This window comes from Hippopotamus amphibius, chromosome 12, assembly GCF_030028045.1.
Source record: "Hippopotamus amphibius kiboko isolate mHipAmp2 chromosome 12, mHipAmp2.hap2, whole genome shotgun sequence".
Classification (NCBI taxonomy): domain Eukaryota; kingdom Metazoa; phylum Chordata; class Mammalia; order Artiodactyla; family Hippopotamidae; genus Hippopotamus; species Hippopotamus amphibius.
In genome coordinates this window covers 85,904,403-85,921,288 of record NC_080197.1, presented here as the reverse complement: position 1 = coordinate 85,921,288, position 16,886 = coordinate 85,904,403, and the positions used below count along the sequence as shown (strand labels likewise).

At 42.6% G+C, this 16,886-nt stretch overlaps 2 protein-coding genes across 2 annotated transcripts in view; both read left to right on the top strand.

The window, feature by feature from the left end:
* The first annotated feature begins 37 nt into the window (after positions 1-37).
* Positions 38-16,886, top strand: part of SLC4A8 (solute carrier family 4 member 8) — a 76,401-nt gene continuing 59,552 nt past the window's right edge. Inside the window, exon 1 of the mRNA XM_057701185.1 lies at positions 38-143. Within this exon, the coding sequence (XP_057557168.1) occupies positions 99-143 (45 nt within the window). The 5' untranslated portion in view covers positions 38-98. The remainder of the gene's footprint in view (positions 144-16,886) is intronic.
* Positions 6,982-8,318, top strand: LOC130832648 (iron-sulfur cluster assembly 1 homolog, mitochondrial-like). The gene is made up of 2 exons (XM_057701187.1): positions 6,982-7,155; positions 7,214-8,318. Exons 1-2 carry the CDS (start codon positions 7,074-7,076, stop codon positions 7,567-7,569), a joined length of 438 nt encoding a protein of 145 aa, XP_057557170.1. The 5' UTR covers positions 6,982-7,073; the 3' UTR covers positions 7,570-8,318.

The following is a 16,886-nucleotide window of genomic DNA, read 5'->3' as shown; positions in this document are numbered from 1 at the left end:
GGGTCGCCGCTCGGGCGATCTCCTCAAACCCGACCGGAGTGCGTGCACCGCTGACGTTCGGCCTGGAGCCCGCGGGCGAGACCTAGTTGGGCTCCGCCATGCGGGCGGGGAGTAACGAGCCGGACGGCGTCCTCAGCTATCAGGTAGGGCCCCGCCTCCCGCCCCTCCCCGGGGCTCAGCCTCCTCATCCTCTGCCCACCCTCCTTTCTCTGCCCCCGAGTCGGGGCTCCGCAGGCCTCTCCTTGAGGGCGAGGGGAGGCCAGCCCGGGACGCCAGGGGGCGCTCCGGGCGGTCGGGGATCGGGCCCGGGCTGCGAGTGGGTGACCTTGGGCCAAAGCGGAGAGCAGCGTCCTTTGCGTGGCCGGCTGAGGAGCCCTGACGGCCCGCGGCCGGTGACCTCTGTTCTCCTCGGGTCCTCCTGGCTGGGAAAGGGGCTGGCTTCTGGCCTTGCCGTGCCCTGCTGGAACGTGGGAGGAAGGATAGCCAGGGACCTTGCTCTGGTGAGGCAGGTCTCCTCTTTGTGTTTTTATTTCTGAGAGTTTCTGCTTCCTCACTGACCCAGAGCAAGAGCTGGAACGACCTGAGGCTGGGATCAAACCCTAAACCTTGTTAATGTGGTCGGCTTTATGACTCCCTCCATCCCAGTGCACAGCCAGCTGTCAGGTTCTGGATAGGGAAGTGGAAAGGGGCTGAGGAAGTGTTGAGGGATCAGGAACAGGTGTTTATTTAAAGGAATGAGGAAACTAGGTTAAAGTAACTATAACCCAACTGTTGGGGTGGCTAATGGAAGGTAAGGCATTGGACTAGGTGTCAGAGACTGTAGGTTCAAATCCTACAACTGCCTCCCACAGGCTTTGTGAATTGGAGTAAGTCACTTGCCTCTTTGAACCACAGTTTCCCCATCTGGTAAAGTGGGAATGACAGTATCTGCTTTGCTTACCTCACGGGGTGGTTTCAAAGACTAAATGGGGTGCTGTTTGTGAAAGGAATTTGTGATAGGATGTTTATTGTGTAGCAACCAGTATAGGAGTGGTAGCTCACTGAATCCTCACCTCCCTTTCCTGTGCCCGTCAGGTGATGATATGGTTACTGCTCCGGAAAGAGGTATTGGAGGGAGGTCAAGTCTGAAGTGGAGGGCTGTGGAGAGAATGACAGACCTTCTCAGAAGGATGATAGGTCTTGAAAGAAGGGCCATGTTGACGTCAGGATGGTTTCTGTAAAGAGACAGAGAAGACTCTTGTGTTTGTAGCAAAATGGGTATCACTAACTCACCCCTCTTCTTCCTGGTAATAGTTTGCTACTAGATGATCGATAATTCCTCCTTTGCTGGCTCTGTCAGAAAAGGAACCATATCTAAGATTTTGGACAATCTTTCCGTATCTAATCCTCCTAAGGTCTACTAAGAGTATTCAGCCTGTGTTTGTGATACCATGATGAACAAAAACAGGCAATGTTCGTGCCCTGCCGGAGTTTCCCATTTAGTGTGTGTGTGTGACCATTTTAATCAAACAGTCACACAAATAAATGTATTATTATAAACGGTGATGAGTGCTTAGAAAGGAATATATGCCGTGCTATAAGTGTGTATCACAATGGTTCCAACTTTGGTCTCAGATCAGAGATTTTGCTAAGGAAGAAAATTTGGGCAAAGATCTAAAGAATAAGTGTCAGCTGAGGGAAGAGGGAGATCAAAGGGCTTTGGAGACAAAGAGAACAGCAGAGGGGGCACATCTGGTTAGAAGACCTGAAAGAAGGCCACTGTGGCTGGAGCCACAGAGAGCAATGAGGAGAATGGTGTGAGATGTACTCTGGGGTCATAACATACAGAGAGAGAGAAAGAGAGAGGAGCCAGAGAAAGAATGAGAGCCAATGAGACCATGATCACATTCTCCTCCTGAAAGCTTTCTCTGGCTGCAGTGGGGAGAATAGGCTGGAACAAATGTGAGGAGACAGTGTCCTTAACATGCAGAATGTGTTCCAGTTGTATTGTCAAGATCATAATAACCCCCAGGCTTCTGCTAGTGCTCTGTGAAACTGATAATTCCTGAGTGCTTCTGGGGTAGGACAGAAAATAATTGTCTCTATTCTATCTAGTTCATGAAACTTTTGTGGGCATGGGGTGAGGAGAGAGAAAAGAAGAGTGGGAACAGCAGGACCTCGTAAAGGCTGTCAGATGATGGGCAAATGGGTACTTGAGATACAGGGTGGAAAAGAAATGAGGGTAGAGGGAGGAAAGGAAATCGGGGTGGCTTGGGGGAGACAGAGTCAATCTATTGAAAATTACCAACTAAGCCTCCTATGTGCCAACTGAGGTGTGGAGGGGAACAGGCATTGCAAAGTGAGCAGACTGTGTAACTTGATGTAAACTGAGATTCCAGGCATCGCATCTAAATATCCTAAGTCTAGGCTGTTTTCTCTGGTTTGGACTACTGTGATAGTTCCTAACAGTTCCCCCTGCTGTCTCTCCTGCTTTCCCTTTCTACAGTCCACTTGCCCCACGGCAGCGAGAGAGAGCTTTTAAAAACACAAATCGAATCATGTCATATCCTATCTTGAAACCCCTCAGTGGCTTCCCAGTGCATTTTAGAATAAAACCCAAACTCCTTATCGTGGCCTTCCAAGCTTCATCGTGACCAGGGCCTAGCCCACCCTCCCTGATGGCCTCTCCTCCACTCTCTCACCATGCACCCCTGCACTGGCTGTCTTTTTGTTCCTTCAATATGACCAGCTCCTTCATGTTTCAGGAGCTTTGTTCTTGTCATTCCTGTGGATGTTCTTCTACCCGGGCCTTCTCGTGACCCAGCTCAGATGGCCCCTCCTCAGGACGGCTTTCCTTGGCCTTGACTCACAGTTATTCTCTTTCATAGGATTCTGCTTTATTTTCTTAATAGCGTATATGACTTACCTGGAGTGTTCTTGTTTTGATTTCTTGTTTATTATCTTTTCAAATAGAAGCTTCATGAGAGCAGGGACTAGGTAGAAAATCTTGTCTTCTACACAGTGCCTGATATAAAATCTGTGCTCAATTGCTGACTGACTGAATGACTCTCTTGTATCCAAAGTCAATGTACTTCTCTTTAAGGAGCTCCTGGTTTTGTCAGTATTAGCCCAGAGCCTCAGGTGGCCATTGTTTTATTACACAAAACCTCTCCTTTCTCTGCTACTGTGCCTTCGCTCAGGTGTTCTAGCTGGAAAACTTTCCCCCTCCTCTCCACCTAGAATAATCCATTTTAATCTTTAAGGTCTGGCTCCATATCAGAATTTATCACTCAGTCTTTTCTGCTCACAACCTCCACCAAGTGCTATTACTTCTTCCACACTTACTTGTGGAATCTACATGTTCATCTCTGCTGCTAACCTGCCAGCTCCCTTTGATGTTGTTTTTTATGTAAGTGAACTTGTACTGAGTGCTTGCCATGTGCCAGGTACTGTGCCAAGTGCTTTCCATGCATTATCTCCTTTAATTCTCTCAGTAACTCTGAAACTTACATGCCCTTACTATGCTTTTTTTTTCCAAATGAGGAAACCAAGATGCAGAGAGGTTAAGTAACTTCTAATAAGTGGCAGAGCTGGCCCTCTCCAAAGAGAGTGCCCTTAATCACTCTACATTACCGTGGCTTGTCTCTGACACCTAGACAGGTGCCTGATTCAGAATGAGCACTTGAACATGTTTGGGAAGATACGTGTGGCAAGGTGGACAAAGGATGTATTAGAGTGGGAAGAGATGGAATGAAGGAGGCCAGCTAGGCGGCTGTTGGAATTTAGGATGAGTTGATGAAGGCCTGCATTATTGAATTTTTGATGAGATCTCCGGAGGTGGTTATCACAATTTTAGGAGTCGGTGAGTTCTTAAAGGGGATAGTAAGAATGGAAGAAGATCAGAAAGCTTGGGGGAGAGCCCCTAGTTTAGACTGGAACTAGGGACATCTTGTAGCTTCAGAATTCTCCTGATCAGCACTTCCAGAACCGAGCAGAAAGCATTTCTGGAAGAGAAGGCTAGAGAGGTTGGAACTGTCAGCACTTGAGCCACGTGCTGCTGGGAACCACAGGGAGGTTCAGAGAAGGTGCAAGTGGCAGAGAGGGGAGCAAGTGAGTCTGGACAATCTCCAAGGCTTTCATGTGAATCAGGCCGGCTTAGCATGGGGAATTTTGCAGAAATCTTCACACAAATCCTGGTGAATGGGTGATAATTGGGAATCTTGGTGGACGGGAAGAGAGTCACACTTTATGTTTTAAAGTAGACCTGAAAAAACTCTCAGGTGCTAGTGGCCAGCAGCCCTGGCACATGTTGGTGCTCAATAAATATTTGCTGAGCGAATGAATGAATGGCTTTATAGAGAGCGGATGACTTTTCTGAGGATCACGGTCAGTTCATGGGAGGCAGTCAGTATGTATTTGCTGAATGTTACTGCACAAACGCATCAACCATAGCAGCTTCTCCTCTCACTGCCTTGCAGTCTGCAATCCAGACGCCTCCAGCCTTTCCCACCACACACTAGGTGTTCCTTTCCTGTTGGGAATTGGGGAACATGGGAGCATTCTCTTTGCCTGGCGTGGCTCTACCTGGGAGCTTCAGTAGGAGAGATGTGGACTTTCCTGCCAAGCAGAAAATTGAGGCAGGCTTGGGGGACAATTCAGTTGCAAATTTACTTCCTTCTGAACGTGTAGATAATTGTCTTAGCTCATGGTTTGCCTTGGCAGGGTAGACAGGGCTCTCAGTTGAGCCTGTCACAGTGGTCATCAGGACACAGAAAAGCAATGTGTTTATTCTAAATCTGCTGCTAGGTAACAGCAGCAAATCTGAGATAACAGAGAGGTTGGTTGTTTCCTGTAAGGTAATAACCAGTTTACTCTGGTCTTGCTAGTTAGGAAGCCATTAATGTATGTATTAGTCTCTATTGCTGCCCTAAAAAACGACCACAAATTTATCGGCTTAAAACAACACAAACTGATTCTCTTACAGTTCTGTAGTTCAGAAGTTCAGCACAAGTCTCACTGCGCTAAAATCAACGTGTTGGCGGGGCTGCTTCTTTCTGGAGGTTCTAGGGGAGAATCTGTTTCCTTCACTTCTTCAGCTTCACGAGGCTGCCTGCATTCCTTGGCTCACAGTTCCCTTGCTGTGCAGTCAAAAGCATTTCTTAGACCCTGCTTTTGTCATCAGACCTCATTCTCTGACTCCACTCTTCTGCCTCCCTCTTCTGCTTTCAGGGACCCTTGTGATACCCACTGGATAATCCAGATGTCCTTATTTTAAGGTCCACTGATTGGCAACCCTATTTCCATCTGCAACCTTAGTTCCCCATTGCCATATTTTTCATAGGTTCCAGGGATTAAGATGTGCAAGTCCTTTGGGGGCCATTATTTTGCCAACCACAATGTGCTAACTGAAAAGTTGTGCTAAACAGGAGTGACTCCAAGTGGGGTTCAGAAAAAAAAAATCACTGAGAAACCAGAGCCACTTTGGAGTTTTAGGCCCATAGCAGGCTGCTGAAGAGTCAGGATAAGAAGCTCATGGGTGTTCAGGAGCTTGTGGCCACCGAGAGGAGGTGTAGAGCAGGTTCACACGTCCTCACGGAACCTCTTTTTGTTGCTATAGGTTGTCTGCATTCAGTGAGGAAGTCAAATTGAGGGCATTAGAAAGTTGGGGGTCTGTGGGTCAGGTTCAGTGGTGGGGTCTACAAGAGGTCAGAACTCATGGGCTTTCCCAGTGAAGAGGGAGTTGGAAGTGAATAAGGGGATGGAGAACTCTTGGAATTCTTGTCAGTAAAGGCAGTGTGAAGTACAAGAATTTAAGAAGGTAACAATGTGATAATCTTGAGCTGTTTTCACTGTGGACATGAATCCATGATTAGGTGACCTGAGCTCTTTCAAATGGCCAGGTTCTTTGCTATTGGCACTGTTGGTGTATGATGTTAATACGTTATAGTGTATAACATGAATACAAAGAGACTTGAGTTGGAGTTCCTCCTATCTCACTTAGTTCTTGTGAGATCTTACTTAGCCTTGATTTAGGACTGTTGTGAGGATTAAGTGAGGTGAGATATGTAAAGCATGATGCTAGGTCTACAGTAAGTGCTCAGGAAATATTTGTTCCCAATACTAATAGTAGTGACTCAGTTTGTTGATTAGAAACCCTGGAAGTCACTTCTATATTTGTTGATTTAAAAACGGTTAAGTGTATCAAAACTCAATAAATACTTGACTTGTTGTTGTTGCTAGGTGGGTGGGGAAGGAGGGTGTTATTTGAAAATGTTGGATAAAAGATGAAAGGGGTCTTTGGAGGTGAGAGAGTCTGAGACTGACCGCAGGAAAGGAGGCGGAGGTGAGTCTGGCAGGACTGCCACCCTGCAGGTTCAGAGTGGAGCCGCAGGGAGGGGTCAGGGGGAGGGCTCAAGGTCAGCTCCACTGCCTTCTGCTTCCCCTTCGCCTGCAGCCTCTGTGGCTGCTTCAGGGATCTGGGGCCATTATGTAAGACTCAGCCCTGCCTCTGCCTTTTAATTTGTCCATTAACTGTAAGTGAGAATCTGGTCTGCTACTCAGCTATAATTCATCCATTTTTCAAGGCTCGTAACAGGGCTTTATTTCTCACGATGTGCCTTGCAATTTCAATGTTTTAATGTGTATTTAACCCTCTTAGTTCTTTTTATCTTACTTAGTCCTTCAGCTAGGCATCCAAGTCCATTCGCATTTACACAGTGGGTCACTGTCATGAGCCAGTAAGACATACAGAAACAGGGTCTTTTCTCTAGTTCACCCTCCTTTCCCTTTTTCTTTCCCTCCCTCCCTCCTTTCCTTTTTCTCCTAAACTTATACAGTGTGGTTTTTACTCTAATATTTTTCTGAGTCACAAGGTCCCCTGAGAATCTGATGAAAGTTATGGACCCTGTTCCAAGAAAAATGCACACCCACACATAATCCTTTAAAGCCCACTCATAGGAACCCTGGAAATCCATGGTTAAGAAATCCTCTCTGGGCGCCGGAGCTGGTGGTGTCAATGCGCCCGCCGTGTCCATGGAGAGAGGCTGAGGTGGCCGAGCTCCGGCCCGAGGCAGCGGGGCGCCGGGACGGCGAGGATGTCGGCTTCGTTAGTCCGGGCCACCGTCCGGGCTGTGAGCAAGAGGAAGGTGCAGGCCACCCGGGCCGCCCTCACCCTGCAAAAAATGAAAATTGCCTGGGGAATGACTAAGGAAATACAGTATTGAGGATGGAAAGTTTCTGCTACAAGGAATAGAAACCCCTATGGCTTTGGATAAAGTAAAAACACCTTCAGCAGTAAACAAGATAAAACAGCTTCTTAAAGATAAGCCTGAACACGTTGGTGTGAAAGTTGGTGTCCGAACCAGGGGTTGTAATGGCCTTTCCTACACTCTAGAATATACAAAGACAAAAGGAGACTCTGATGAAGAAGTTGTTCAAGATGGAGTCAGAGTGTTCATCGAGAAGAAAGCACAGCTGACACTTTTAGGAACAGAAATGGACTATGTTGAAGACAAATTATCCAATGAGTTTGTGTTCAATAACCCAAACATCAAAGGAACGTGTGGCTGTGGAGAAAGCTTTAATATTTGACTCCTCAGGACTGCTTGGGCTGTAGGCCCCAGGAGAGCTTTGGAAGCTCTAGGGCTTATTGAAGAAATCATGTGACTGTCACATGCTTGAGGTTTGTAATGTATGGCTGCCTTACAAGAAAAATAAAGTGATGCATTTGAAAATGAAGCCAGTGTGTTAGTTTCCAGAAGAATTGATACTTGTGTTCTTTATAGGGGACAGAAAATGAGAGTCCATCGCTCTCTTTGGGTCATCTTTCTGGTCTGTAAAGAAAAAAATTTTTACCCTGCAATTCAATTCTCCTTCCTGCATCCTTTCTGTTAGAACTAGTTTCATGGAAGTTGCCTTCCTGGGAGGATTTCAGAAAACATACTCTTAACAGGTGTGCACTGTAGATCTTTTGAAAGCCTTGAATGTACATCTCCCAATAAGATTGATGGCTTTTAAAATTCAGAGGCAGGAAGTCTTGACTGCTGGTATGATGTGGTGGTGCATTGTTTTTCCACCCAAACTTGGCACAGCGTTTCTCTGTTTTTATCCAAAATTTCCTTGTTAACGATACCTCATTTGCTTACCCTGTAGCATCCCCAGCCATTAGATTAAAGTAATGGACAAAGATTTCCTTGAACTGTAGTGCAGAATAGTTCGGTAAATACTTCACGCACCTGATTTTAAATCCATTTCTTTTGCCACCCTAAATGCTCAGAGATGGGATGTCAAACTGACTTAGATCCTTTTAGTTCGAAGGCCTCTTAAAAGCCATCTAGCCCACCCCCTCAATTCTATACCTGGGGAAGCAAAACCCCAGAGGACTGAAGGGCTTTTGTCCTCCCTACACTGCAGGCTAGGTAGGGGTAGAGCCAGGACCACCCACATCTTCCCCTCTTGTAGGTGACAGGCCTCAGAGACAGCTCTGCACTCTGAGACAGTCAGTGAAGGTCAACAGGTGATCTGGCTTCTTTATCTGGTGAACATTTTGATAAGATTTTTTTGTAATTTAGAGAGCATATTTAGCTTTATTTTATTTTGGGTGAGAAGAATCTTATTTTAAAGCCCATTTATGTGAATTACCATTGTGGTTCAGGAGGAGGGGAAAGAAGACTTTGTAACAACCCAGAACTGTTCTTTTGGAATGCAGTTGTAATTGGGAAGCAGAACAAGTCCCAATACCTGTACACTCTGTATCTTAAGTCCAGTTGGTAAAATTTTAAGCCTAACATTTTAACCTAACATTTTTATCACCAACAGTATTCCTTTAGTCATTTAGTTTTTTGATTTTCCTGGGTTTGATATATTAAGTGTTGTGTGAGATGACATATTTGCTTTTTTTGAAAGCCGATTCTTATGAAGTAGCTGAGTTCCTTTATGTTTGTCATATTTAATAAAGTACTTAGCAAAAAATGCACCAAAACCTAGCAGTAGCTTTATGTAAATGCTCATGAATTTGTATTGTTAATATAATTATCAACCCACTTATAATTTGTGCAATACTGTATATATGTAGAGATTGAGTTGCCAATAAAAAAAAAGTAGCCTCTTAAAAAAAAAAAAAAAAGAAATCCTCTCTGCCATTAATAATGATGGTCTCAGAGGAAGTAATAATCAACTGGTAAGGAATCTGCAGCAAGCACAGACTGATGAGACTTGATGTTCCTTTCTTTTCATTTCTTATGATTTTAAGCAAACTTTAATAATTTGAAATTTATGGAACATTTGAAGCATATACCAAAGTAGAGAGACTTGAAAAATGAATCATCATGTACCCTATGACCTGACTTCAACAATGAACAAACAACCTATCTTGTTGCATTTATGGGTCTACCCATTGTCCAAATCCCAGACATCATATCATTAAGTATGTATCACTTAAGATTAAGGGCCCTCGGGACTTCCCTGGTAGTGTAGTGGTTAAGAATCTGCCTGCCAATGCAGGGGACTTGGGTTCGAGGCCTGGTCTGGGAAGATCTCACATGTCACAGAGCAACTAAGCCCATGCACCACAACTGCTGAACCTGCACTTTAGAGCCTGTGAGCCACAACTGTTGAGCCCGCATGCTGCAACTACTGAAGCCCACGTGCCTGGAGCCCGTGCTCCACAACAAGAGAAGCCACCGCAATGAGAAACCACGCACCGCAACGAAGAGTAGCCCCACTCGCCGCAACTAGAGAAAGCCTATGTGCAGCAACGAAGACCCAACACAGCCAATAAATAAATAAATAAATTTAAAAAAGATTAAGGGCCCTTTTAAAAAAAATGACATAACCACCTATCACAATACGGGCTTACCTTGGAAATATTGCAGGTTCAATTCCAGACCCCCACAATAAAGCAAATATTGCAATAAAGCAAGTCACACAAATTTTCTGGATATAAATGCATATAAAAGCTGTGTTTACACTATACTGTAGTCCACTGTATATAATAGCATTATATCTAAAAATGTACACACCTTAATTAAAAAATAATTTATTGCTAAAACATGCTAACTCTCATCTGAGCCGTTAGTGAGTTATAATCTTTTTGCTCGTGGAGGGTCTCCCCTTGATGTTGATGACTGCTGACGGATCAGGGTGGTGGTTGCTGAAGGCTGGGGTGGCTGTTGCAGTTTCTTAAAATAAGACAGCACAGTGAGGTTTGCTACATCCATTGGCTCTTCCTTCCATGAATGATTTTTCTGTAGCCTGCAATGCTGTATGATAGTGTTTTACCCACAGTAGAACTTCTTTCAAAACTGGAGTCAGTCCTCTCACACCCTGCCTCTGCTTTATCAACTAAGTTTACGTAACAGTCTAAATCCTTTGTTGTCGTTTCAACAGTCTTCGCAGCATCTTCACCAGGAGTAGCTTCCACTGTCTCTGCTCATCCATAAGAAGCAACTCCTCCTCTGTTCAAGTTCATCATGAGATTGCAGCAACTCAGTCCCATCTTCAGGCTCCACTTCTAATTCTAGTTCTCTTGCTATTTCCACCACATCTGCAGTTACTTCCTCCTCTGAAGTCTTGAACCCCTCAAAGTCATCCATGAGGGTTGGAATTATCTTCCTCCAAACTCCTGTTCGTGTTGATATTTTGGCCTCTACCAAGAATCAAGAATATTCTTAATGGCACCTAGAATGGCAGCTACAGCCTTATGAAATGTATCTCTTAAATATTAAGTCTGGAAAGTCAGAATGACTCCTTGATCCGTGGGCTACAGAATGGATATTGTGTTAACAGTATTGAAAACAACATGAATCTCGTACACCTCCATCAGAGCTCTTGGGTGGCCAGGGCCATTGTCAATGAGCAGTAATATTTTGAAAAGAATCTTTTTTTCTGAGCAGTAGATCTCAACAGTGGGCTTAAAATATACAGTAAACCATGTTGTCAACATATATGCTGTCATCCAGGCTTTGTTGTTTCATTGATAGAACACAGGCAGGATAGATTTAGCATAACTCTGAAGGGCCCTAGGGTTTGGGGATGGCAGATGAGCACTGGCTTCATCTTACAGTCACCAGCTTCATTAGCCCTTAACAGGAGAGTCAGCCTGTCCTTCGAAGCTTTGATGTCAGGCATTGACTTCTCTCTAGCTATGAGAGTCCTACACTGAAACTCTGTTGTTTAGTGTAGCCACCGTCATTAAATTATCTGAGATAGCTAGAGCTTCTGGATAGCTTGCTGCAGCTTCTGTATCAGCACTTGCTGCTTCACCTTGCACGTTTGTGTTATAGAGACGGCTTCTTTCCTTAAACCTCATGAACCAAGCTCTGCTAGCTTCAGACTTTTATTCTGTGGCTTCTTCACCTCTCTTAGCTTTCATAGCATTGAAGAGAGTGAGGGTCTTTCTCTGGATTACATTTTAGCTTAAGGGAAAATTGTGACTGTTTTGATCTTCTATCCATATCACTAACACTTTCTTCACATCAACAATAAAGCTGTTTTGCTTTCTTCTCATTTGAGTGTTCACTGGATTAGCACTTTTAATTTCCTTCAAGAACTTCTCCTGTGCATTCACAAGTTGGCTAACTGTTTGGTGCAAGAGGCCTAGCTTTTGGCCTATCTCGGCTATCTCGGCTTTCAACATGCCTTCCTCACTAAGCTTAATCATTTCTGGCTTTTGATTTAAAGTGAGAGATGTGTAACTCTTCCTTTCACTTGAACACGTAGAGGCCATTGTTGGGTTATTAATTGGCCTAATTTCAATATTGTTGTGTCTCAGGTAATAGGGAGGCCTGAAGAGGGAGAGAGATGGGGAACTGCTCATCTGAACACAGACAACGTTTATCGATTGTTTGCTGTCTTTTTTTTAAGCAATCAATTAATTAATTAATTGTTGGCTGTGTTGGGTCTTCATTGCTGTGCACGGGGAGAGTGGGGGCTACTCTTCGTTGCAGTGCACGGCCTTCTCCTTGCAGTGGCTTCTCTTGTTGTGGAGCATGGGCTCTAGGCGCTCAGGCTTTAGTAGCTGTGGCGCACGGGCTTAGTTGCTCCACGGCATGTGGGATCTTCCTGGACCAGGGCTTGAACCCGTGTCCTCTGCATTGGCAGGCGGATTCGTAACCACTGCATCACCAGGGAGGTCCCAAGTTTGCTGTCTTATATGAGCATGGTTTGTGGTGCCCTAAAACAATTACATTAATAGTACCAAAGATCAGTGATCACAGATCACCATAACAAATATAATAATAATGAAAAAGTCTGAAATATTGCGAATCACCAAAATGTGACACAGAGACATGAAGTGAGCAAATAATGTTGGAAAATGGTGCCAGTAGTCTTGCTTGGTGCAGGGTTGCCACAAGCCTTCAATTTGTAAAAAATACAGTATCTGTGAAGTGCAATAAAGTGAAGCACAATAAAACGAGATACTCCTGTATTATTATTATACTTAAAAATTGACAATAATTCTTTAATCATGTACCCACCCAATTGATTAAATTTCTGTTAGCAACCTTACAGGTTTTAAAAATAGTTGGCTTATTTGTACCAGGATCCAAGTGAGGGCCACACATTCACATTCAAGCCTGCCTTTCAAATGCTCTGGCCAATGGTGTTTGACAATGGCTGTTTTCGTTGGCAAGACAAAGAAAGTAGATGAACATTTATTCAGTGACTTTAGACTGTGATTGACCAATCTAAACTAGGAAAACAAATCAGTTGATTTTTAACCTGAATTTTTTAGAAGATTGACCTTGCTCTTTATATTTTGCTTTCACAGTTTTAGAGTCAAGAAATCAATCATCCCTCCCTCTGCATATCCCACGCCCCCATTTCCTGCTATATTCAATGCTGTGTGAGGTGTTTGTGGACAGTCCTAAGCATTGTAATTAATTGGTCCCTACCCTCTGGATATCACAAACCTTTGGGGAAGCCAACATGAAAAATTACTCATATATATGTATATAGGTAAACATATATGTGAAGTTTTATGAGGAAATATATGATCATATGAGAAAGAGTTAAAAAAACTAACAAATATTTATTCCTCAAAATATATTGGATACCCACCACATACTGGACATTGTACTAAGTGCTAGGTATGCAGTGGTGAACGTAAGACACAGTACCTACCCTCCTGTAACTTACAGGAGCGCAGGCTACTTACAATGGTAAGCTGCTGTATTAGGCTCTGGGAGAACAAAAAGGTGAAAATATGTGACTCTCGCTGTCAGGAAGTTCACAAATAACAAGTCTAAAATAAAAGTAACTTTTTTCCACCTAAAAGTTATTCTTCAGAAAGGACTTGACTTTCATAAAAAGTCTCTACAACCTAGATAGAAGTGAAACTGACATGCTCTGGAAAGCTGACACAAAGCATCTATGGTAATGAGGGAAACATTGATGTTAAAGATATATTTGATGATTTTGAATAACGTTATTTTATAAAATGTGAGAAAAGTAGTATTTCTAAGTTAACATGTTATTTTACATATCTGTAATTGTTCAGTTTTATCTGTAAATATTTCAGTATGAATACTAAAAGATAAGGATTCTTTAAAAAATAAGGATAGTATCACCTAAAGAGAAAATAACAATTTCTTTAATATCATAAAAGATAAAAATTTCCAATTGTCTCAAATGTCATAACTTTAAAAATTATTTTATAAATAACCAAAAATTTATTTTAGTTAGTTTAAATCAGGATTCAAATTAAGTCCACACATTGTAAATGGTCTGTTGTCTCTTTTAACCTATGGGTTTTGCCTTCCTCACTCTCTGTCTCTCTCTGTCTCTTGCAATTATTTATTTAAAAAAAGATGGCGGGGAGAGGATTTATTCTATAACTATGGAGTTTCCTACAGTCTGGACTTTGCTGGTTATATTCCTGTGGTGGTGTTTTTCCATGGAACTCTGTTTCTTTGCATTTTCGGTAAATTGGTATTTGGATTTAGAGTCCTGATCAGATTCAGGGACAATTTATTTGGTAAGATTACCTCATGGGTGGTGATAAGGTCTCCCATTAGGAGGCGCATAGTATCTGGTTCTCTCTCTTTTTGTGATGTTAGTGGCCTTGAAAATCAATGCAGTCCATTAGGGATTGCAAAATGGTGATGTTCTAATTCTAACATTCCTTTTTTATTTATTTTTCTCTATAATAAGAAGCTTCTCTCATCTACTCTATGGTACCACTATATGGTACAATTTATAAAAGGAAAGCTAGAATAAATTTTTGCCAGTTTGCAAAATAATGAGTTGGTTTGCTAGTATTATCCTCCAATGTTGACTGATTAGCTAATTTTTAAAGTGACATGGCGAACTCATGGATTTAAACATATTTGATATATTCAGTCTATTACAGTTATTACCCTTACTGATGCTCAAATTGTTCTATTTTTGGCAAGGGACCTCTCAAAGTTGGACCCTGAGTAGAAAATCGTATTTTACTTTGTTTTATTTATTATTTTTTGGCTGCATTGGGTCTTCGTTGCTGCGTGCAGGCTTTCTCTAGTTGTGATGAGTTGGGGCTAGTCTTCATTGCAGTGAGCGGGCTTCTCAGTGCGGTGGCTTCTCTTGCTGTGGAGCACGGGCTCTAGGCACTCAGGCATCAGTAGTTGCAGCATGTGGGCTCAGTAGTTGTGGCTCTTGGGCTCTAGAGCACAGGCTCGTAGTTGTGGTGCACGGACTTAGTTGCTCCACAGCATGTGGGATCTTCCTGGATGAGGGATCGAACCTGTGTCCCCTGTGTTGGCAGGCAGATTCTTAACCACTGCGCCAGCAAGAAGTCCCAGAAAATGGTATTTTAAGAGACACAATCTAGGTGCTGATGTTACTTATTGCTACTTGCTGATCGTTTTTCTCTAGGCCTTTTGTCTGGACAGAGATAAGGAAATATAAATTTATAAATTTTAAAACATTTAAAGATATAAGTATATCATGTATATATTCTTGTTGATACTTCCAATTCAGATTCAAGGCTACCTGGTTTTTACTTAACTTCATCTTACAACTGTATCTCCTTTCAGCCCTGCTGAGAACCCCAGGTCTCAATCGCACTGAAGATGCTGGAGTAACTTCACATAATCATTCATTTTATTTCACAATATACAACAGTCTTAGAGAAATAACACCAATACTACAAGCAACAATATGACAACTAAAAAGCAGTTTCAGATCTTTTCAAATCCTTTTTGTCCTTGGGGTGTATGTCACTAAAGAAGTTCAGTCAGTTGTTTATGTTTTAAAGTTACTGGGAATAATTTCTCTTGAAATAGTTATGTTGTCAATTTGGCATTTGTTTTCATTTTGTTTTTGGATTTCTAGGAGTTGCTTTTTAAAATTTAAAATTTTGGCTTTTTAAAAAATTAATTAAATTAATTTGCTTGGAAATTATGTAAAAATATTTGCAAAATAAGTTATCTTCGAAGAAGTCTAATTTCTATCCTTGTCTTCTTTACCTCATTCCCTCCTTCCTCTGTAGGTAACTATTTAAAAACTTTTTTTGGTGGCTTATTCTTCCTTTAAATCTCTTTAAGTGTAAGCAGATGTTTTTGTTCCAACACTCTTTCTTAGATAAAAGTTAGCAAATTAAACAGTTTTCTCCACCTCACTTTTAAACTAAACATTATTTCTTGGAGATTATTCCATGGTAGTAATAATATATAGTCTAAAATATGCCTATAAAACTAAATTCATAAATAAAACACTATAAGTAGACATTTGACTATTTCATCTGCTTCCCTAAAATTTTATTTGGCCTCAAAAACTTTTTTTGAATCTTTTCATTGGGAAAATGGATTGCCTTGTGTTCAGGGTTGCCTTATTTTGGAGCATAACTTCAAAATAGTAAAATTAGAACCATAAGCTGGAAATCTGAGCAGAATCTAGAAGGATGGTGAGGATATGGTGAGCTGGAGGGTTAGGGAAGGGAATGTTAGATGACCATTCAGTGGGCAGAGGTGTGAATGTGGGAATGTGCACAGTGCCCAGAGCCTGGCTGGAGCTGCAGGCTTCGTAAAGGAAATTGATTGGCAGGGAAATTAACTAAGACCTTTTTTGAAATAATTCAGGGTCTGGTAAGGGTCTTGTTAAGGTAGATGCCATTATATTCATTCTTTTAACAAAGATGTATTGAGCACCTACTATGTGAAAAGGCTGCAGGGTGCTGGAGAAACAGTGGTGAGGAAGACAGGTATGGTCCCTCCCTTAAGGGAGCAGAGACAGGTCCTTACTAAGGAGAAACACAGTGTACTATGGGGGCATACAAATGGGGGGTAGTCAGGGAAGGCTTCTAAGGAAGTGCATTTAGGCTGAGATGGGATGATGAATAAGTGTTAGCTGCCAGTGATGGAGGTGGGAGTAGCAGGCAGAGGGCGATAGTTCTAGGCCGAGGGAACAGCCCTCAGGGAAGAAAATGAGTACGCTTCCAGAACTGAAAAAATGTCCACTATGTCCAAAAGGGCTGGAGAGTGGGGGATAGAAAAGATGAGAGATGAGAGTGAATTCTTAAGAAGTTGCAAAGGAGGACTTGATAAGGAAAGGGACCTGTTTCCTGGAAGACATATGATGGGCCCTCAGTACATGGAATGGATGAATAAATAAGTTTGAGATTTCAAATGTGGACTAAGAAATGATGGAGTCATGGGTAAGAGTAAGTAAATGGGTACAGGGTGCTAGTTTGGAAGGAAGATTAGTTGGGTTTTGAACACATGGCTCTTGAGGCACAGCATTTTAGTGGTTTGTCAAATACTAAGCCTCACAGCTTCAGGCTGCGGTTGAAATTGTAAGACTCAAGCATGGGAAACAAAAAGTAGAGGACTCTTCCTTGGGAATTATGGTTGGAGGAAGGAGATGAGCCTTAGGATGGGACAGAGGAGCAGGACGGAGAATTTCAAGGAGAGAGTGGTAAACAGAGACAT